Below are 22,312 nucleotides of genomic sequence, written 5' to 3'. Positions count from 1 at the left end.
TTTTCAGAGTATGCATCAAAATACCTATATTTAAAACTCACCAAGGGCAAAGTTTAAAAACTTCCCTCTTTTCTTGGCATGTGCACGTCTGTGTCTGGAGAAAAGGGTGTTTGTTTTTGCAGTGGCCTCCATGAAACTTGGGTTTTCCCTATAAACACCAATAAAACTACAAAACTCACACTACAAACAATCTCTAACAGCTTTTCCAAGCTGGTCATAATTGCCACAAAAAGTTAATAATCACTGTTAAACTCTTTCAAGCACTAGATCCCAACATCATACTTTAAGACAGAGAACAAACAATACCACAAGCAGCTGAAAATATATCAGGAATTGATATTTAGTTACACATAAAGAATATAATTACCTATCTGTGCCCAAGTCTGAAAGTGGTATCTACATTACTAAACTGGCAGTGGTGACACAGTACCTAACACACCTGAAATACACAAAGCATGGCACATTGATTAAACCAAATTGGTTTTGTCAAACGTTCTGATTGTTAGCATCGGGTTAATAAAATCCAAGTTGCTTGATTCAGAAGTCTGTGCAGATAAAGGAGCACAAACAGGACAGACAGACAGAATTTCCTTCAGGCCCACTAAAATTCCAAGGTTAGCTCCCTTATCTCAGATGGAGGATCACAGCACAGCAACAACTCTCCATCCACTCTCCTCATATTTAATGATGCACATCACTTTGAGTTTAGCAGCAAGAAAAGAGTTGTGTTGCATTTGTGTATCCCACTGGAGATGCACAAAGAGCCCTGCTACAGTGAGCTACAGCCAGGTCTCTACCTCAAAGATGCCATGACTGCATGAAGAGAGAACTCAAATATCTGCTTCAGCTCACAAGGGCCCTATGAGCACACAGTACAGAACAACAAATGCAAGAAGCCACAGAGGCAATAGCTATTTTCTGGCTTTTTCACTCCTATGTTTAGAGATTAGTAGGAGGTATTGAACCTATCCTTTGCAGAAATCAAATTTCTTTATTCCTTGTGAGAACTGCTATGAGATTGCATAAGGAAGGACCTGTTCTCTCCTGACTTGAGAATAAGGAAAGAAAAAAATGTGTGCAAACAGCCTGATCAAGGTCACCTGTCCAGAAAAAGGAGTTCCTAAACAAGAAGTTTCACAAAGCAATCAACTACAGAGGAAAGAGTAAACAATTACAAAAATTTTTTAAAGCACTAATATTAAAAAATATACTTAATAAGCAATAAACTCAACACACTATAAAAATGCAAGTTAAGAATGCAGATACATACTATGCTGTTCATTTCTGAAGAGTCGTAACTTCCACACGGATGGACACTTCCTATAGGTTCCAGCCCTTCTTCATCCCACATATATGTGCCATCAGAGCTGTCAGATGGAGAAAGTTCAAAGGAGGAGCCAGCTCTGTAGTTCATCTCTGAAGAGATGACATTCTCAGTAGTGTGTTTTGTGCTTTCACTGTTGTCATCCACTGCTTAAAGAGAAAAGCATCAGTTAAGATTAGAAAAACAATCCAATATTAAAAAAAAAAAAAAAAAAAAAAAAAAAGTTAAAATGCCTGTTACTGGTGTGCTACCTTTGCTGGAACTGTACTGTAACAGAAACACCTGAAAGCTTTCTACAGTACTGCTCCCTCATCCCTGAAGGGGGAAAAGCTCAAGCTGGTTTGGCAGCTACAACCAAGGAATCTTCCAACCTACATCTTTGCTAACCTTTTACACTGCCCTAATTCACCCACCGTGGAAGCTACTTTCTAGAAATCTGCATCTCTTTAGCATATTAGAAGGTGGGTCCAAAAATATATCCTTTGGATCTAGTCTTTCAATTGCAACATCTCTCAAACAAGCTTTTATCATGAGAAGCCCAAAGATTTGAAAATGTGGCTTTCAAAAGTATCTTCTTGTGTCTTCAACTGATTTTTAAAGAATATGCATCAGAAAAAACCAAAAAAGACCCAGTAACAATCCTGTTTATAACTGAACCAATTCAAGTACACATCCTACACTTATTTCCACTACTTGGAAGCAATTACAGCTGTTCTCTGCCTACAGAGGTGGAGGGAGCATGAGGTGAAATTTTCTTAAAATATCATCAACCCAGAATAGGAATGGCAAAGCAAAGATATGAGGAATCCCACAACCACAACACAAATATGTTTAAAGGAGGTCACCTTCATTTTTATCACAAAGAGCTCTTCAAAGTAATGCTTGGGAAAAAGCTATAATGCAGAAAAGGCACAAGCAAACAAATATGCCAGCATAGAGCTGTTCCATTCTGAAACAAATCATAAGCAATGGGCAATTACATTACATAACTTAATTACCATTACAGAACTTCGATTCAGCACCTAAAATTTCAAACAGAACATAAGAAAGGTATTTACCAGACACATTTATATCAAGCCAGTCATCAGCATTACAGCAAGATCCTCCACCTTCCTTGAGAGATGTGAATGGCTCAATGGACGTTCTGCTCCCATGCTCTAATTCCTGAAGGCAGCTCTCCTTCTGCTGGATTTGTACAGTTCTGTTTGCCTCTTCAATATCTATGAAATCGTCACTGAAGTCTTCACTCAAATCGTTTTTCTCAGAGGATGACAAAGAAGATATAGATATTTCATCTCCATCATCGCTCATACACATCACTTTTGACCCATGTTTTCCCAGACTTTCATGCAAGGCCTCACCAGGTTCTGTTCTTTGAGCCCTGCTCTCTAGAATACTGTTTTTATCAACAGCTCTATTGATGTTTGCTGAAATCTCCGTGCTCTCCACCATGCGCGTGTCCGGAGCCGCACTTTTGCTGCCATCCACAACGGTATTCCCAGCAAACCTCTGCCTGGTAGGCTTCAGCAGAGAAGGCCGACTTAATCTGTATCCATAGGAAGGTGCTGACCCAGATCCATTTGACAGTGGGGGTTTCTTGGAACAAGGAGCTGACATAGCTGAGTACGGTCTGGTAAATCCATACTTCATCGGCTCATTTCCATTGGGTACATCCAACTGACACGCATTTCTTGACAGCAGAGTAGACCTCTGAGATGTCCTGGCAGCGAGATTCTGACTATGATAAGGCCTTGTAAGATCCACAGCTTTATTAAAGGAATGTGACCTGGTTAGAGATGCAGTGGGAAGGAAAGGATTCTGAATGGAATGTGAAAAACTTTGTGATCTTACCATTTTGTCACAGGAAAAAGCCTTGCTAGCATTGTCTGTAGACTGTGCCAGGGTTTCTCCCAAACTTGTCCTTGTGGCACTAGAATTAGCTCTAGGTCTCTGCAAACCTACCACCGGCCGATTTCCATAAAATCCATTTAAATTTGATCTTGGAGCACTGAGTCCAGAGTATGTCCTTCCTGACAGGGTACCTTTGGTGAATTTAGCTGAACTAGACAGTCCAGGTATAGACTTTGGATTTAATTCCTCAGTAGAAGATACAAACATATTGGTTTGCTTTGCTGCTTTTGACGCAACTGAAGCAGTACTGTTCAAACCCACCCTGAGCTCATCATTGCCCAATGCTCCTTGAGATTGAGGGTACTTCTCAGGATCAATTAATTTTTCATTAGAGTTGCGTTTGGCATTGGCCTCTCTCCCATTCTGATCGTTAAGTTGATATTTATTTGATTTTTTCCAGTTGAAAGCAAAGGAAGACATTCCAACAGTGCCATTGTGCTTGCTGAAATTTTTGCCACCGTTACTCCCTGCTAAGTTCACAGCTGTCCCGTTTGGCATAGGTTGCAAAACAGTCCCTAAAGTTTTCGTTCCATATTTCGGTAGCCTGGAAACCAAGGATATCCTGTTTTGATTTTTTTCTTCCATGAGCTATTGGGTACATTGGTCCTTAAAGGGTGCTTGAATCTAAGAATGAAAAATAAAATAACATTAAACCTGAATCAACCACACATTAAACACAGTTTTCTATATAATTGTAGCTATATGCTTCCTAGATTTCTGTGCCTAACTCCACCATTCTGATAAAAAGTAACCCAGACACGTTTTGTGAACTTGAGTTCCAGCAGTTATCTGGCAGTAATATGTTCTTCAGGTGATAGCTCCCTCTGCCAGCTTTCATTCTCTACATAAACCATCTTTTTTGTTTTCATTTTGTAATCTATAAAATAAACTTGAAAAGAGGTTGGATGATTTTTTTTTGTTCTTTTTTTTTTCATTTACCCATTTTCAGCAACAAACCAAACTTTTCAACTGTTACAATTATTAAGTTATAAACTTAAGATTTAGTATTTTTTAAAAAGCCACAAATATGGCATAGCAAAAAGCTGTGGGCAGCAACATAAACCTGCAAAAAACAATAATGTAAAATCTGACTAAAAGCTAATTTTTTGAGATTGTTTTCCATTTCCCCAATGACTAAAATATAGCAAATAACCACTCATCATACATCTCCCCACAATATTTTTTCTTCCCAGAAGTTATGATCTCCCCAAATTAAGATTCACATTCCTAGTCATTGTTTTCTCTTTGTATGGAGACTGTAGTCTATTTTGGAAATCATCTTATTCACACATAAAACCTGAAGTACAGTGCAACAGCTGCATAAGGTCAGTGTCAGTAAGCGAATTCAGAAGTTCTACTTATTCAAAGTACATAGAATATCTTGTGTAACCACAGCAAGTATTACCCTAAAGTGAATCACTCCCCAAGCTGCAAGAGGTCACTAAGAAACATTTAAATTCTTAGTGATATAACTGAAGATAAAATCAAAGATAAGATCGAAGTGGCATTAAATTCATGCAAACTGAGATACCTAGGATTTGTCAGTGAATAGGATGCCCCGGAGCAGTACTTCTGGAAGCAGATCTACATTACAAAGACAGAAAGAGAAAGGTACTGCAGACAGGGCATTTAGGGGCTCCTAACTTGTGAAAACATCAGAATCCACATTCTGCAACTGGTGTGTGCATTTCCATTTTGAAAGGCACAAATCGTGACTTTTCAAAGACTCAGTGAATTCTTGCACCCCATAGACACTGCCCTCACCCACGTGTGCAAAGGACACAAGTATGTCCCCCTGGGACCACAGAACATTTCATTTACCATGTATGACACCTGTCTGCACATGGATTGAAGTGTCTAATGTCAGACTTCTTGCCTACAGTGGACCTGCACACCTTGCACAGGAAAATAATATCATCAGGCAACATCAAAGATCTTTATTTCATGTCAACTACATACAATAAAGTACAGCTTTTCTTTAATAACTCCATTAATAAAAAATGGCCTTTAATATGCTGATGAATTCATTCCCAGCAAGCATCATAGTGCAGATCCCTCAGAAGATAACCTAACTCTAAAGAAAAGGCAAGTCTTGTGAAGAAATCTTCCAAATTGAAAAAGTTAAATTAGAAAGCTGCTAATTTAACTTGCATGCTTTATGGATAATTCCCTTTTCACATCTGTCTACCATCTCTTAGGTGACTGCAAAATTTAAATGAGGCCATTTAATTAGATTACTTTAATCCTCCACCAAGTGCTGCAAATTAAACTTGAAAAGGAGACCTTTCCAGATCTCTAGGAAGGGCTCTTGCTCATTTATCCTTGATTAGGCAAAGACAGCACATTATCTTCAACAAAACCATACTGATAGCCCAGAACACTTCAGATAATTAAATTAAAAAACAAACAATACTTCTCTGTATTTTATTAGCTATATAACTGTAACTACTGTACCACTTTCTCAAGCCCAGGTTTCAATTGTTTCATTGAAACACAAGATCATCAAAAACCCAATAAAACTTAAAAGCATCATGTCTGGTAGACTTTTGCAAGAAAATGGGGAATTTTCTTATTAAGTTCTCTAAAACTTCCTTAATCTTTAGCTATGCTTACTAGGAAAGATTACACTAGCCTAACAATTAAACTCCCTTATCAAGCAGCACTGTTACCACTTAGAGTATGATTTCTGCATCCCAGAAGACTCAAGTTGAATACAATTTAAATTGCAGCCTACTGTACTATAAAGAAATTCAAAGTATTTTTAGACTTAAGCAATCTATGGATTTTTTAAAAACTGACATTTGGGCAAACAAGTTTTATATTCTTTGCCTTGGGAAATACATTATCTAGTGCACACAAGCCTAATCGGAATTAAGCTAATTATAAAGAGCCTAGCCTTACATAATGATCCAGGGAAAAGGAGTTAAAATCCACAGACCCCCTCTGAAGTATAATCTGAATTAACTGAAAAGCTGCTACATCCTTACCTTCAAGGCTATTCAAGATCCTGGTGATAAGCAAAAGGATATTCATTCTCACCCTCCTTGGTACTTCCTCTACAGGATTATTTACACCTCAATAAAATCCTGCACTGTTAGTTTCAACTGGCAAGCACAACATTCACTCTAATTTCATTCACAGTTTGTTTCAGCACCACCAGGAAGGCAGTTTCCTATACACTAGCTTCTCTGCAAAGTTCAGCTTTGCATCTGAGACTCTGCCTCACAGAAGAAGACAGCTTAAAGATTCCCACATTTGAAAGCTTAAGCACCTTAAAATACGGCAATCCGTACGATCCCTGCCACCAGGAAGATAATAGCATTTTCCAGTTCCAGATTCCTAAATGGGACTGAACTCCCCTCCTCTTGTCACAGCAGTGTGGAATAGCCAGCTGAGGGATGGAACATATCTGACAGACTGGTGACAAGCCAGAGCAATTCCCCTCTGCAGACCTACTGCCACGGCAGCAGTTTGAGATCTGTGTTTCATTCACAGAAATTTACATGCACATGTATTTCTATTGTGTCCTGTGAACAGCTTATAAAGCCACCTCTTACACCTCTGGGTTATTAAAAACACATTAGATCAGTTACGTGAGAATAGCTTATTTCCAGCAATGTAGGGAGGTATTGAATGTCAACAGGAAAAAATCTGGGAGGTCCCTGCAACAGAAACAGCAAAAGGCTTCCTTAGCACTCGCTTAAGAACATTGCAAGATGGGCAGCATGACTGCAAGTCAATTTTCAGCTTTAAGAGGACCATGGGAGCTTAATAGAATGGAAGAAACTGGCAAGAGATCCAGCTGGCAAACACCTGCTCTGAGCATGACAAGCCCTTTGGAACTCAAGATCATGAATCCTGAGGAAATCATGCATGCTGTATGAATTAAAATTACTCAGAATGCAACCAGAAATTCTGCTGACTTCAAGACTGAACTTTGAGTATTTGCAACTTTTTGTGTTGTTTGCTCTGCACAGTGTGGTTTCAGTTCAGTCAAAAGTGTCACCTTCACTCCAAGATCCAGTAAGATTTATCAGCTCTGCAGTAAAATCCTCCAAGCCTGCCTTCCTTCTCCTGTCTTCCATTTCTCCAAAACACCTGTTCTTGAATCAATTCCCAATGCTTTACGAAGGCATCCTTGAATTTTAGCCACTGTCCCTTTCCTATGTCCAAACTGCAGTGATGAACACCAGCTTCCCTGACCCTGCTTTCTGAAGGTACCATAGTCAGGAAGCATAGCAAGAAATTCCAAGACTGCAAGGGCTTCTTGTTCTATTTCTCTGAAATTACCTTGCTTTTCTGTGTCCCAAATTGTGAGATTCTGTTTTCAGGTCTCAAGACAGCTTAGAGATACACCCTTTTCTGTTTTTCCTCCCTCACACTAACGAGGTTCTACCCACTTTGAAGGGCTGATCTAGCAAACACCAAACAACCAGTTATCCAAGCTGCTCTTGTGCTCAATTTACTGTCAAAATACACTGGGTCAAAGAACAGGAGCAGAACATGATAATGAATAAAGGGAGAAGGAAGCAAGAAATACACCACAAAGAGTTTCAGTATTTCTTACATTGAGCAGTATCTTTGGTCAATACAGCAGAAAATGTGACATCCCTTGCCTTCTCTAAAAGCATTCTTGCTATTCATCAGAATTCTTAATGTTTGATAAGGCAAGAGGACATAAGCACTTACTGGAGAAAAAGAAATAGGGAAATGCAGCTCTATTTTGCATAAGAAAACTACCACAATACTTCCAGAATCAAAAACTCCCTCTGCATCCCTCAGGGCCACACTGTCAGTTCACTCTGCCATTAAGGCTGTTTACACAGAGCATCAAGCACCTCAAGGAAGCAAAAAAGGGCTAAGTGTTATCTGCCTAGACAAGGATATTTTGTAATTGCTGCCCACTTGTGCTTTTCATAGTAGTCAAACAGAAACTATGCCGTTTAAACTCCAAATTTTTACATCAAACCTAACCAAAACAGGGTATGAATTATCATAAACCCCTTTAGATTTTATTGAAGAAAATTCAAGCAAATTCTAACTACAAGAAAAACCTTTGCTAAAAGCCTGTTTCTCAAACAAGTGAAGTTGCACTGATTTTTTGCATTCTTACACAACTAACAAGGTGGAAGGCAGTCAAGGTCCAGATGTTTAGCCAGCTGCAACAAGGAGCAGCTTCACCACAAAGAAAAGAAGATGGAAGATGATACCTGAGGGTACAGATAAATTACTCCCAGTAGAAGAGAATATCAGGGTCTGTGAACAAGAAGAAAGCCTTGACAGTGCAATTTCCAGGTCCCTCTTAAGTGTTAATGCAGGCTATCATGGTTTGCTTATAAATGAGAGTGAAGTGCAATGACAGTTACTCTTTCCTGCCTTAGTGCTGACAGCCTGACGGCTGTCAAGGACAGGTCAGCTAGAAATTGGAATAAAGCATTGGAGATGCATGACTCCTCTCTGAACCTGCTCTTCAACTGATGTGTCCTCTTGGATGAAGTCATCAATTCCTTTCTTCAGCAGACCTTGTTAAACCTGGACGAGCAATGTCAAGCCTGTACCTGCAGATCTAAACACCAGGCAGCCCTTGCATAACCAGCTCCAAAACACACGACCCAGAGCACAGCGGCTTTCACTGGCATACAAGGAACACAAGGCCCAGATGAGAAGAGCACTACATTAGGTGTGCTGACCCCAAGAACGCTGCAAGAGGTGGGAGGGATATATTGCCATATATCAGAAACAATCACCATAATCATGACCAATACATCTGGCTCCAATGCAGAAACACCCCTGCCAGAAGGAATTTAACTCTGTTGATTACTTCACTCTTTATGTTATGCAAGGAACAGCCCCCTGTGGACTGAACCAATCCAGGAGATCCCACCCCAGTGAGCAAGTCAAGCTTCTTCACTAGGGTTGCTTAATAGCTCTTAAATGGCAAAAGATGCAGATGTTTTCAGCATCTTTGCTGGAGAAACAAAAAGCCTTTACTTGTTTCTCTTGTTGAGGATACTTTAAATTGTTACCAAATTTGCAGGGATAACAAAAAGAGGGGAAAAACTAAAGTAAGAGAAGATAGACACTGTCTGCCTGCCTTAGAGATCCAATGCCCTGCAACCTGAAGACAAAGTCACATACCTACAAAGAAGCCAAAACCTGTTAATCATCCACCAGCACCACCTCCCAAGCCCGTCCAAAAACAACCCCAAACATACTGTGACTATAAAGCACATTTACATCTAGGTTCCTATGTGGTCTTAAAACTTCCCTGCATTTAGCAAGATTTCTGTCCTGGAAGATAAGCCATAATTGTGTATATGCTTGTGTGCAAGTACATAGATTTTGGAAAGATTCTCCTCTTTCTCATCCGAGTCTTTTTTCCAAGGTTTCTCAAATATTTTTGGCATTCTTACATGAAGAATAAGGCAGCAGGTAATCAGAAACCTGCCTTTCAGAAGAGTTTTAAAGGTGGCATCACCATCATAAAGGCAATTTAAATTTTATGCTGTGGCTAAGATTGACTGCAAAACCCCAAACATCAACTGTAGTCTAGAATTAAAGCTTTCTACCAGTGAAATGTCAGATCTTGAACTCTCCTTAAAACATTTTGTGATTATGTCAGCATCAAAGCAACTGACAGCAGAAACAGGCCCCTGCTTCTGCTGATGGTATTAGTCCTTCAGCAACAGCATTTCACATGGGTAATTTAATCTGTCTTGTAAGAACAAATCCAGAAAGATTGCATCTGTCTCAAAAGCAATGTCCTACTGCAAACCAGTAGGAATTACCTGCTGTTCTCTAGCAAATATTTAACTCAAAAACAGAGGAATAACCTTTTTTCCTCAGCACTATCCACTGTTACCTAGTGATTCAAACACACTACTCCCATCTCTAACTCTTCTAGGAAAGATTTACTTCACCATTGACTCAGTAGCAAACTCGAAGAGCTGGTTACCAGTTACTGTTTTCTACTTCTTACATACACACATGTTAGCTGGAGCAGGATTTTCTTGCTGATAAGAACAGGCAGGCTGAAAGCCAAGTGAAACTTGGTATAGAGCTAATTATAACTGGAAATATCCCTTTTTAGACTGCCATGTTGTCCATCCTACTCCTCTGGTTTGTTTATTCAACTGATGCATATTCTCCATGTAAAAACAATGAGCTGTCTTGAGCTAGAAGCCTCTCACACTGGTACTAACATATTTTTCAATATATATTTTGTAATGATTAAATAATGACTAATAACAGAAACAATACTTCCTGTCTGAGCTGCTGCTGAACAGTTTTTCTATGTGAGTATCTTAAGATTAAGAGTTTCCATGGCTTTAAATCTTCAATGAGGCTGTGCTTTCAACCAATATGTAAGTTGTTTTTTTTTTTCCCTCCAGCCACATACACTCATTCTTTCTTTCTCCTGCTGCCCAAGTAAGAATTCTAGTTATAGGTTAAGCTGAATGGCAAGCAGAGGTAGTTGGAAGAAAGTGCATGCAACTCATAGACTCACTGGTACTGGGATATCTTCAATAAGCCTGAAGAGGTTCACATGTGATAACTGAGCACGATTAGACAAGATAAAGCAGAAAAAAGATAGAAAAAATAATTTTGAGATTTTCTTTTCTACATATTGCCAATGCTATTTCAGCATAGCTCAGTTTTTTACAGAAGATCATGATCTCGAGACAAGCACATGTCAGCACATTGCTATGTATCTAAAAAATTGTATTGTTAAATCAGCCACTGCTGGATTTAAAAAAACACTAGAAAAAGGACTGACAGAAAATCCTTAACACTGCTATCATGAAAGACAGACAGTGAATCCTGCATAAGCTGGAAATATTATATAAATCTTGGTATTTCACTGATCATGGCACTTCAACGCCCAGTTCAATTCTCCATATAGTTCCTCCAGTCAATTTTATTTTAGAGGTGAGGAATACAAAAATCCCATTAACTCCTGTGGTTTCCTTAAAATAAAAATGCACCAGGGAAGGGATGATCAAGGCAAAGACAGAATGGGACTTCTTCAACCTTCAAGTGTTCTCAATTAATAGAATTTCTTAAATTTGATGCAGTTTGTTCAGGAACCCTCTACAGATCTCTTGTTCACTATTTCATGTAACCTGTCCTTGAGCCCCAAACTTTTTGCATCCTTGACAGCCTTAAGCAACGAGTTCCAGAGTCCCAATAACAATTATTTCAAGGTTATTTCATTGTCTTGCACAGATTCCCAAGGAGGACTGCTAAACCTACTTCTAAACCCCCTACATTGCCAGAAGAGGCTACTGATACCTGCTCTCCTGGCTACCGAACAGTCCAGTTTGTTTCACATTTATGTGTTTTCATGAAGATACTGTATTATTTGAAGTTTTACTTCTCCTTAACATCCACCCTTGATCAAAAATACTGCACTCACACACCTGTGTATTACAGCTTTCAGCTGAAACTTGCTTATTTGTAAAGCACATCTTCAAAGTACCATTTTCTTGCTATTGAGTTCCATTTCATTAGTGCTGGACTCAATACAGCTTCTGTCTATAATTCCACTGATATAAATCAGTTTCCAGTCTCAAAACCAGACACCCTGAAAATGTTTGAGGACCAAACAACTTTTGCAAGTTTGCCACAGCATAACAAATACCAACATGTTTTTGACAACAGACTGGCAGCCTCCAGGATTTTAATGTGTGTTTTGTGTTATCCTACCAGCTTTTTGACACACCAACGGCAATACTGGAATGTACTTCTCAAGGTCAGTTTTCCACAATGTGGAAGACAACACAGGTATTTGTTGTCCTCAGAGGTTTGAAACTGAAGGGGAAAAAAAAAAGAGATTCTCTGAGAAACTGAGATGTAACTTCAGTTACAAGTGACAGTTTGTCACAGGATGAGTTTCAGAGTTAGTCATCTGTGTTGTATTTTACTCAAATTTAGAGGGAGGCAATATATATTGTTTGTTTTGCTTAATCGGGAACTCAATGGAGTCATAGTAAAGCTGAATGTATCCAAATTACCATTTCAGAAAGCTTTCATGATTAAAAGATTTACACAAAGATTTTTTTTTCTGTTTTTAACTCTGTTTACAGATGGACAAGGCTATGCAGGCTGACAGATTGTGCTCCTCCCCTCGAGTCTCCTGCTACCGACAGCAGCAGCCTGGGCCTTGCCAAGTTTCTACCTATGCAAGTTTGCCTTACTGAGATGAAGGTTACTCAAAAGCCACAGCAACCTTCAACTCTTCAAAAATATGTATCAACATGGCTATGTAATAATTTTAACATATAAGATCAGAAAAAATAGCATTTAAGTAAAGCCAATCTTTAAAACAACTTACAAAAAGAGTGTGCATCAAATTATCACCCAAATCCACATTGTAGTGATAAACTCTGCATCCATTTAGAAGAGATTTTTGACTCTCCAGCTTAAAGCAGGCATATTATTGAGTAAGAGAAGCTGGGACATTCAGTTCTCCCTGGATGCTTCCCTTGTGCTGTGTGTGTCACAAGCCATCTGGGCTGATTAGCCTAAAAGCACAGAATTTCTCAGGCTTCAGGGAATAATTGCAGATATTATTTACCATTTAAGGGTTATTCCTGACGTGTAAGTTGTTCAGCCACCTCATCAAAGTAAATCCTTATCAGCCATTTCCTCTGGCTAAGAAGCCAAACCTCCTTGCAGTGAGGACATTGCCAGCAGTGCCAGTACCTCTTCAATAAAGGCCATTAAAATGCACTCTGCAGAGCAGGACCTCAGCTCAGCACAGACTAAGTGCTCATGAAAAACCCAACAATCCCAAAACCCAAGTGAAACAGGCATTTTTAGCAAGAACTTGCGACACCAGTTCCCCATGTGACCAGGGATAAGCAAAACCCCCACCCTGAGGAGACTTTCTTCAATTCCTATAGGATATTGTCAGCAGAACTGCTGCAGCTGAATCCTCCTTTTAGAACAGAGAATGACTACTGAGCAAAGTCCAGAACTCTGCAAATCCAGCTACTTTTGATTAAGGAGGAAACAACATTCTCAGAATAGCTTCCAAAATGCACCTACTTGGTAGCAGTTTAAGAGTGAGCTGGGGTGTGTGTCCAAGAGCTGTGAAGAAATACAAAGACCTTTCCTGACTAGCCTAACTTCAAATTTGAGATAACTATTTAAAGCTCTTGGGATTCTACTCTAACATACATGTGTGCAGGTATCCAGAGATTTACATAATCTGTTTTTATTGCTCCAACTGAAACACAATACAGGATTTTCAACCTAATTACCACAAGCACCATTAGTATTTTGATCTCCTTAGCATCCCTGTTGGCACGGGACTTAACCCTGCCTGAAAGCTTCTAATTAAGAAGATGGTGCTGCTGTTTACAGTGAATAGTGGCTGAAAGAGAACACCACAACCACTGTTGATATATTTTATCATATTACATTCTCTAATCTTATATTACTTCATCTCCTCTCCATTTTGAGAGATCCACACTTTCTAAGGATTCCAGGCAAGCAATGTTAATGTCAAGACTGATGGCATGATGGCCTTTTATCTAAAGAGCCCGTTGCCAACATTTCCTATTAACTGGTTTATTCCAAATAACCAATCCCTCTTAAGGGATGATCAGGTCCAAAAGTAATGGATTTTACTCCAATGAGCTTTTACACGAACAGTTCCATTAAACAGGATTACTCATTAGTATAACAATACATTAAATGAGATCATTATGTTAACTGAGACTATTTCTACCCTTTTCAACAGTTTTACAGTTAAAAGACAATACTGGGCAGTTTTTGGAGTCCAAACATTGATATTTTTATAATGAAAAATACCATATAGGAGCAGAAATTCAACTTCAAAAACAACTTTTCGACTCTAAGTTGTATATTGACATAGATCCTTGGCTGACATTTTGGTTACTTATGTCCCATTTGTTAGGCCATCGCCTCTTCAGCTTGGAGGCATGTAATTCAAAATGGGCCCACAGAATTTAGAGGCATATGATCATTACATACAGGAGAAAAATATCTTACCAATTTCATTCATTATCACCAAACAATACAAATGTTTACAGCTTCAGGCTAACCCAAGAAGAGAGAAATTTACTAAAGTAAATTTAGTAAATTTCCAGAAGAGAGAAATTTACTGAAGTCTCGGTACATATGTGAAGTGGCTCTCAATTATGAAAATGTAACAAAATGAGAACTTTGATTCAACTTCATTTCACTTTTAACACCTTCGTAGCAAAAAATTCTATTCTGCACCAAATCAAGGCTCAAAGCCCACGGACACGAAGAACAAACCTGCTACAGACATGAAGTTCTAACGCTGAGAGACGCACCAGTTCCCCTAAAAAGTGCTTTACATCTTTACACAGCATACCAGATGGAGTACCAGATCGACAATCCTTACCTTAATTTGATGTCTGGCCTGGACACTAATGCTCTGCTAAAGCATACACTTCCCATGCAGTTTTGCTTTCTTAAACTGAAGATAAACAGCTCGACCTCCTCCAGCTCAAAGTTAAAGGCTGAGGTTGCCTACGTTTCATTGTGTGCCAAAGTACATTTGACAGAACACGAAGTGAACAGCAGGCTCTGGGTGACGAAAGCAAAGTCTCAGTGTCATTACAGTGAAATCACCACAACGTATAGAATAAATCTCTTGGTATAAATCTCAAAAGATCACTGCTAAAGTAGAAATGCCACCATTGTAATTCTTTTCCACCGTTACTATTTTTTTTTTAAATTGTTGTCTATGAACACACACTGGGTGCTTTTGCATCTTCCCCTTTTCGGAGACTAAAACCCTCGAGATACGAAACCTCACGCTACGAGACCTCTGCGACCGGGGCTCGCAGCAGCTGCTCCCAAGGCACCTGCAGGCGCGTCTCCCCGAACACGGAATTACAGGACGCACAAACCACCGCAGAGCCGGCACCGGGGCGCTCCCGGCGCCGGGCCCGCCGTGCCAGGCTGCCCCCGAGCGCGCAGCACCGCGGGCGGCTCGCCCGTGACATTCAGCCGGCCCGGAGGAGAGCGCTGAGGCCGCCCCGCCCGCCCGGCCCCGGCCTCCCGCGGCCCCCGCTGCCGCAGCATCCCCGGCCGAGCCGCGACCCCCGCCCCGGCGCAGGGCGGCGGCGCTGGGAGGAGGACGGCGGCCGCTCCCCGCCGGCACAGAGCCCCCGATGAGGGGGCGGGGGAAGCGGGGGTGGCGGCGCGGCCGCCCCGCACTCACCGCCGGACGGCGCGGGCCGCCGTCGCCTCCCGGGGCAGGGCCGCTCCGCGCCCTCGGCTCCCGCCGGCCGGCCCGGCCCGCGCAGGGAGGGGCGGAGGGCGGGAACACGCAGCCGCGCCGCGCCCCTCGGCCCGCCCTGACGTCAGCGCGGCCGCCGCGCCCTGCGTGGCGGCGGCGCGGCTCTCTCACCGCCGCGGCTTCCGCACCGCCGCGATTCCCGCACCGCCGCGGCTCCCTCACCGCCACACCTCGGCCGTGTGACGCTGCCACCGGGCGGCGAGGCCCGCGGGCCGCCTCTGCCAGCCTGCCCCAGCAATCGCCGAGCTGGCTGGCAGAACCAAGGGCAAATGGGAGTTGTTGAAGCATTGCAGGAATGGGCCTGCGGGTGTCCCGGCCCTGCGGCATGGAAGGGTAGGATCATAGCATCGTCTGGGGTGGAAGAGACCTTTAAGATCACCCAGTGCGGCCATCCGCCCAACGCCAGATCCCGATGACAAACACCTCCAGGGACGGTGCCCGTACCACCTCTGCACAACCTACTCCAGTGCCCAACCACCCAAACACTGAACAAATTGTCCTCTCGAATCTGTTCTGAATCTCTCCTGTTTAAGGCCATTTCCTCCTGTCCTCTCTCTGCAGACTCGGCAGAAGAGACCGACCCCACCTCAGTACAACCTGCTTTCAGCGAGCTGCAGAGAACGATGATGTCCCCCACACCAGCTCCCTCAGCTGTTCCTCACAAGACATATTTTCTAAACCTTTCACAAGCTTTGTTGCCCCTCTCTGGACACACTCCAGCCCCTCAATGTCCTTTGTAAAGTGGGGGCCCAGAACTGAACACAACACTTGAGGTGCGTCCCCAGCAGTGCCCAGCACAGGGATTGGGATGATCCCTGCCCTGGTCCTGCTGCCCACGCTACAGTAGAGGCACTCAAAGGAGAAAGGTGCTGACCCAGCTGCACAAAAATCCTGAAGGACTCTTGCAGTCATCCACGGGAGACCAGGCATTCTCCATGCCGGTGCTCACAGAATTAATTGAGTTTAATTTCCTCAAATTTTCTGCCTCTGCTGGGAATTAGAAGGCACTGACAGAAGGTTCAGGAAGTTCCTTGCCAGTGAGGTGGATCACTGCATCATTATTTACACCTCAGTGTTCTGCCTTGGGGCTTGTCTTTCTGCATCTCTCCTGGTTTGGGGCCTTCGTGTTTGCACTGCCACAGCATTTCACCATCTCATATTGCTGTGCTTCAACATTGGGTGTTCAAAGTTTCTCTTCTCTCAAAACTTTCAATAGCCAATTTTTCTAAGCTTTTGCCTGCCTGCTTTGCCAGGCCTCCCAGAGGGAGGAAGCTGTGCAGTCACCTCAGGCTGTATTTGTGTAGAAATAAAACCAACACCCTGTAATTGAAAAGCCTTCTTCACCTCTTAACTAGAAGCTGGGCATGGCCAGATGTCAGCCCAGGCACTGCAGGTGCCTCCTCATCTTTCTAGACACAGGGCATGAAGACTTTGGTACATTTGCCCCATAGGCAGCAGAAAGGCCTTTTTAGAAAAAGAAGGAATGAAAACGGAAGCTTTTATATGTTTTTTTTTTTTTTTGTTTTTTTTTTTTCTGCTTAAACTTAAATGTACCGGCTACATTAATGCATTTATTCTTAGAACAATCTGAAGTAAAATGACTCTCCTGTGGTACAGGAAGGGGAAAAAAAAATGCAAGCAGAGAGATTAAATCTCTTGCTCAAAGCTGAAGAGATAGCAAAGCCAGGAAATGAACTCGGATTTCCTCAGTCAGGCCTCGGTGCTTTAACCACACAATCATCCTTTTTTGCCAGTCATTCTCAGCTTCTGAGCATCAACTGCATTAGCATAGATTTGATTTTTCCCTACTTTGTTCATCAAAATAATTTCCCCATTCCCCATGAAATTTCTTCCTAATAACTTTCTTCTCCATTTCCTTCCCAAAAATTAAAGAAATTACATTAGAGGCTCACTGGGAGAGTTATATTTCCCACTGCCTTTCTGCAGGCACTGGCGAGCGTTTCTTCAACATCAGTACTTGAAATCCTCTCCCACAAAGCCATTGTGGAGCTCCTCTGGTACATCTCTGAGGCACAATGGGTGAGATCAAGGAATAACAATCAGAGAACCAGGAACACTTGTAACCAGCATAAAGGAGGCACATATGCTGTGTGTGCTGACCTGGAAGTGGTGGTATAACCACATTTTTTACCTCCAGCTCATGCTTTTATAATGCGGAGATAATTATGAAACAGAGCTCTGAAAGAAAACTACACATGTAAAAGAAGAAGCCATCCTAGAGATATTTTAGGACAGGTTTGAGAACCTCCACTATCTGTTTAGGCATTTAACAGATTTCCATATGCTTATATAGGCTAAAGATTAAGATCCAGTCTTGAAGCAGAATTCAGAGTTTTTGAAAAAGGAAGCCTTACATACCAAACTCCAGCTTCTGACTGCTTGCCTCAATGGTGTTAACCCTCCTACAGACAGACTGCAGACTGAGGGCCAGCTATGATCAACTGCAGTATCTTTTCCTACCAGTTTATTATCAGATGTTTTCAGCTTGAGGTCTTCACCTTGAATTGATTCTCTATTAAACTGATTTAAATGGACATTATGTTACAGTGGGAGATGGACTAAAAGCTTGTTATTATCCTCTTTGCTCACTGCCCTGGCAGTGTGCTGCCTTCAAAGCCAGAGACACAGCAGTGGGTGACACCAACCACCCCGAGAAGAGCTGGATGTGCAGTTAGTGATATTCACACAAATATTCTCCCAGCCCCAAGAGTTCACATGCCAGGGACTCCACTCTAGTGGAAAAGGAAAGAAGGATTTCTCAAATTTGACCATGTAGCAGAGTTCTACACTCTAGAAAATACGAACTAGATATTGGTAATTCTCTTCATTACAATAAAGCTGAGTGAGTCTGCTTGAGTTAAAATTATCTTCAAAGCAAGGACAGTCTGCTTCCTGCATCGCTTCATAAAAATTATCTTTGCCATGATGTCCATAAAAAATCCTTGCTCCGTAGCTCATATGCTGTGACTGCTCAAACTAATCTGTTCATAAAAATTTCACTTTTACTTTGTGCATCCACTTTCTGTTACTGCAATCAAACACATTCTCCTTGTACTCAGATTTTATGCTGTTTGACAGATGAGCTATATTTTCTTGGTTTGCATTCTTTCAAGTTCAAAGGGGATAAGCACCCAGGTGCAACTGTTTTTTCCCCCACATATAAATAATAATGTATTCATTGTGGGCATTTTACTTTTACAAAATACTGCAGCATGGATTCTCACTAACTCACCAACATTCAAGAAAAGGAAAACAGATGTTAAAATTAGAAACTATATGCTTCTTGGGGTCTAGGTGGCCATTTCATTAAATATATGACAGACAGTGCATGCAGTTCGATGGTTAGGAGTTGAAATGCTTAATTTCAAAATGTCTCATGATTCTGTAAAATACATTCATCAACAGGCATTAAAATTAATTTTAAGCTGTCTTCATAATCTCTGTCTCTACAAATATTTTTTTTTTCATCAAGGAATATATCCCTTATATTTTCCACATTTTCTTTTGACACTAAGGAGTCACTGTCTCCAACACTGTCTGTTTACTTTTCAACGTCTTGTACTTTTTAAACGATACAGGTAATCTCATTTTTGTACTGCCTTAAAAATATGTACTAAAATGGGTATTTCAAGTTTATGAAGTTGTTTACCGAGATAAGAAGGAAAGCAATGGGCTAATGTCACATAGAGAAATATTTACCATGAGTGTGGTCATATGTGTGTATATGTATTATTTCCATTTATAGTGTCCACAAGTAATGAAACTTTGTTCCATTCTGCAATAAATAATTGTAGAAGAATAAAAGAATTCAGTTTGGTGCAAGCTGAGGTCTTTATAGTGGTTCCCCATCACTGCATCTTCTTCCCTTTTTACTTAAGGGGAAACACAGAGGTGAGCTCAAACTCATTCTGCTGAAATACACATTTACCTTGTCACATTTAAGAATAAGTCCTTTGTTTTTCTTAGCTTTGGAAAATAATCCAAATGAAGTAATTGAAGATTTGATATCTTTTCAGGCCTAAGTGCTATCTACCACTGTCTAAATGATATTTAGTTAATAGGGCAATATTTAAATGAAGACCTGTTCATTGCAGTTTCAGCTGCTTTGTTATTTAAATAATTGTCTCAGATGTCTACCTTGCAAAGACAGTGTTGCTGTATTTATGGGTTTAGTGTGCTTTCACACCCTTCTTTCAGAAAAGTTTTTTTTGGTCAAACGCTTCTTCTGAACACTGCTGAAAGAATACTCAAATATCAGTCCAGGATGTACTTTTAAAACTCTGTGATGTATTATTCTGTGGCCAGAGATGCTCAGGGTGCATTACACTGTCTGTTCGTGCTGGGAAAAGCAGTGAATTTACACAGACTTAAACTGCTCTTATTTTTCAGTGGTGCCTGGCGTAGAAGTAGCCTGGACCAGTTCAGTAGAATCTGCCATTGAAACCTGCCTCAGGAATCTTTACACCTTGCTGCTGCTGGGCTCTTTCTTCTGAGGGCTGACCATGCATGATGTTTCAAAACACTACATTAGTCTAAATAATTTAGACCTACCTAGATCTAAATTATTTAAGCAGACTAGTTAAACAATTTAAGAAGCCTGGTTAAAGCTGCTTCTAAAATACAGTCTTCGTTTTCTGCACCATCTTTGGCAGCCACATTCCAACCATCCACACATCCACACCACTTTTACAAACACAGGGAAGCTTTTCTGGCAGTCATTGAAATAGTGTGGCACATTTCTAAAATCCAAGTGTGCTGTCTTTCATTTCTTCTCACAGGAGATACTGCTTCTCAGTTTCTGAATGTTAAAACACATTAGTGTATAATGTATTTCATTTAAGTCTGATACAGTTTCTTCCTTATTTTTCATTGTGACTCAATTTGTATTCAGGTAGGCTGAAAGGCCAAAGGAATCCAAATGCCTATTGTTTCCATTATTCAGTGGGATTTTGGAGGATTCTGGAACATAAATAAAACTCCTCATTTCAGCTTAATGTACAGCTATGGAAATTATTTCCTTTTGTGTAATTAAAAATTTTTCTCAATCAGGACAGATTAATGTTTTTGTTGCATTTTATAACTGAAAGGTTGGCTGATAATCTCAGAACTCAAAAAATAGCCTTTTATAGTGACATTGTTAAGGAACTTTATCTTGTGTGTTTGGGATTCTTTCTTTATCTGTGAAGGCATTCAGTTACACAAGAGAAAAGACAAGAGTTATGATTCTAATAATGGCCTTCAAACTTAACAGAATGAGAAAAGTTAACTGTAATTCAATGAAATCTCAGTAGAAATCAGTAATAAAGATGAAAATTTATTTGCAGTTGTATGACTTATCTTTATGTAAACACTATTACAAAGGAGCCTGCTTTAAATTAATGCTAATCCTGAACTGACTGATGTGGATAATTTGTGGGTTTTCTAATTTTGCAATTTAATAACGTTTTAAATTTTACAATCCTTAAAATGTTTAATGAAGATGAAATTATAGCTTTTTTGTTTGTATAGGCAATGTCCTCCATTTTACGATATCATTACAGTTTTTAATCCTGAGATTTGCAGAAGTTGTAATCTATTTATAATCAGCACACAACACAGTGGATAATGGACCAACAGAACTGTACATATAAAGAAATGTAAGAGGAAAGAAAGCCTCTAGCAGAAGAACAGAGCAAGAGCATCATATTTATGTGTTTTCATTTGACTGCTCGAAGAACAGCATTCCTGTTAACATGCATCCACAGGGAAGACTCACAGCTGGAAGTGAACTAAACATGATCCTTCTGGGTATTTTTCAAAAAATGTTTAGAAAGGACAATACACCTGGGTGGTGTGGTGACCAAGTGCTCCTACATGCTATTGGCACACATTTAACTAAATGTGATATACAGAGAGCAGTTTGATTCTTGGCAAACTCTAGGACTGCCAGTCATCTCACCAGCCCTAACAACAGCTTGATTATATTATGTTCTCTCAAATCCTTTTTAAAATAAGATACCTGCATTACCTCCTCATCTGTTTCACTATAACATTTGCTATTTTGCTAGAGAGGTTTAAGGAGTGCCCAGAATTACTGTTATGAGCCATAATTTTGTTTCTTTAGATACTGTACCAGTGACAGATATTCTGTAATCAGTGAGAAACTACATAAGAATGATAGAATGATATCACAGAATGGTTTGGATGGGAAGAGACCTTAAAGATCATCTCATTCCAGCCCACTTACCATGGGCAGGAACATTTTCCACTAGACCAGGTTGCTCCAAGCACCATCCAGCGTGGCCAAGAACAGTCCTAGGACTGGAGCATTCTCTGGGCAGCCTGTTCCAGTGCCTTACCACTCTCACAGTAAAGACCTTTTTTCCTTATGTCTAAACCTGCCCTCTTTCAGTTTAAGAATCCTAAACCAGACAGATTTATAGATGAATCCCACCTTCCTTTCTTAGGGAAAATTCACACTCACTGATTAGGGAATTATATGAGAAAAGTATTACATGAGATGCTTTTGCATATTGTAAGGAGGCACTAATGATTAAAATATGTCCTCTAATCAATTTAATTATCTACTTCTCATTACAGATAGATCACAGGAAAGAAAACAGATCCTGCGCTGTTGCTGTACTTCACAGGGATTCTGGCCACAGCAACCTGAAATGATGAGGCTACAAATCCTCCTGAAGAGCAAAGTCACAGCTCAGTCTCTGGCCTGGTAGATGCAGATCATGTTCCACCTCTCTGAGCTTGGCTCCTCTCTC

The 22,312-nt window shown here is 40.7% G+C and overlaps 1 protein-coding gene across 7 annotated transcripts in view; it reads right to left on the bottom strand.

Annotated features, from left to right (window-relative positions):
* CCSER2 (coiled-coil serine rich protein 2) overlaps positions 1-15,603 on the bottom strand; it is a 58,118-nt gene extending 42,515 nt beyond the window's left edge. For 2 of the 7 annotated variants that reach the window (XM_068197176.1, XM_068197177.1), the window contains exons 1-4: positions 15,459-15,586; positions 14,634-14,818; positions 2,383-3,859; positions 1,271-1,473 (exon numbers count right to left, since the gene is read on the bottom strand). In XM_068197176.1, the coding sequence (XP_068053277.1) occupies positions 1,271-1,473; positions 2,383-3,820 (1,641 nt within the window). In that variant the 5' untranslated portion in view covers positions 3,821-3,859; positions 14,634-14,818; positions 15,459-15,586. Of the gene's footprint in view, positions 1-1,270; positions 1,474-2,382; positions 3,860-14,633; positions 14,819-15,458 lie in introns of all 7 variants that reach the window. The other 5 variants (XM_068197178.1, XM_068197179.1, XM_068197173.1 and 2 more) reach the window with 4 other exon arrangements.
* Positions 15,604-22,312: the final 6,709 nt, after the last annotated feature.

The sequence above is a fragment of the Anomalospiza imberbis genome, chromosome 8 (genome assembly GCF_031753505.1).
Source record: "Anomalospiza imberbis isolate Cuckoo-Finch-1a 21T00152 chromosome 8, ASM3175350v1, whole genome shotgun sequence".
Lineage (NCBI taxonomy): Eukaryota > Metazoa > Chordata > Aves > Passeriformes > Viduidae > Anomalospiza > Anomalospiza imberbis.
This window is presented reverse-complemented; position numbering and strand designations above follow the sequence as displayed.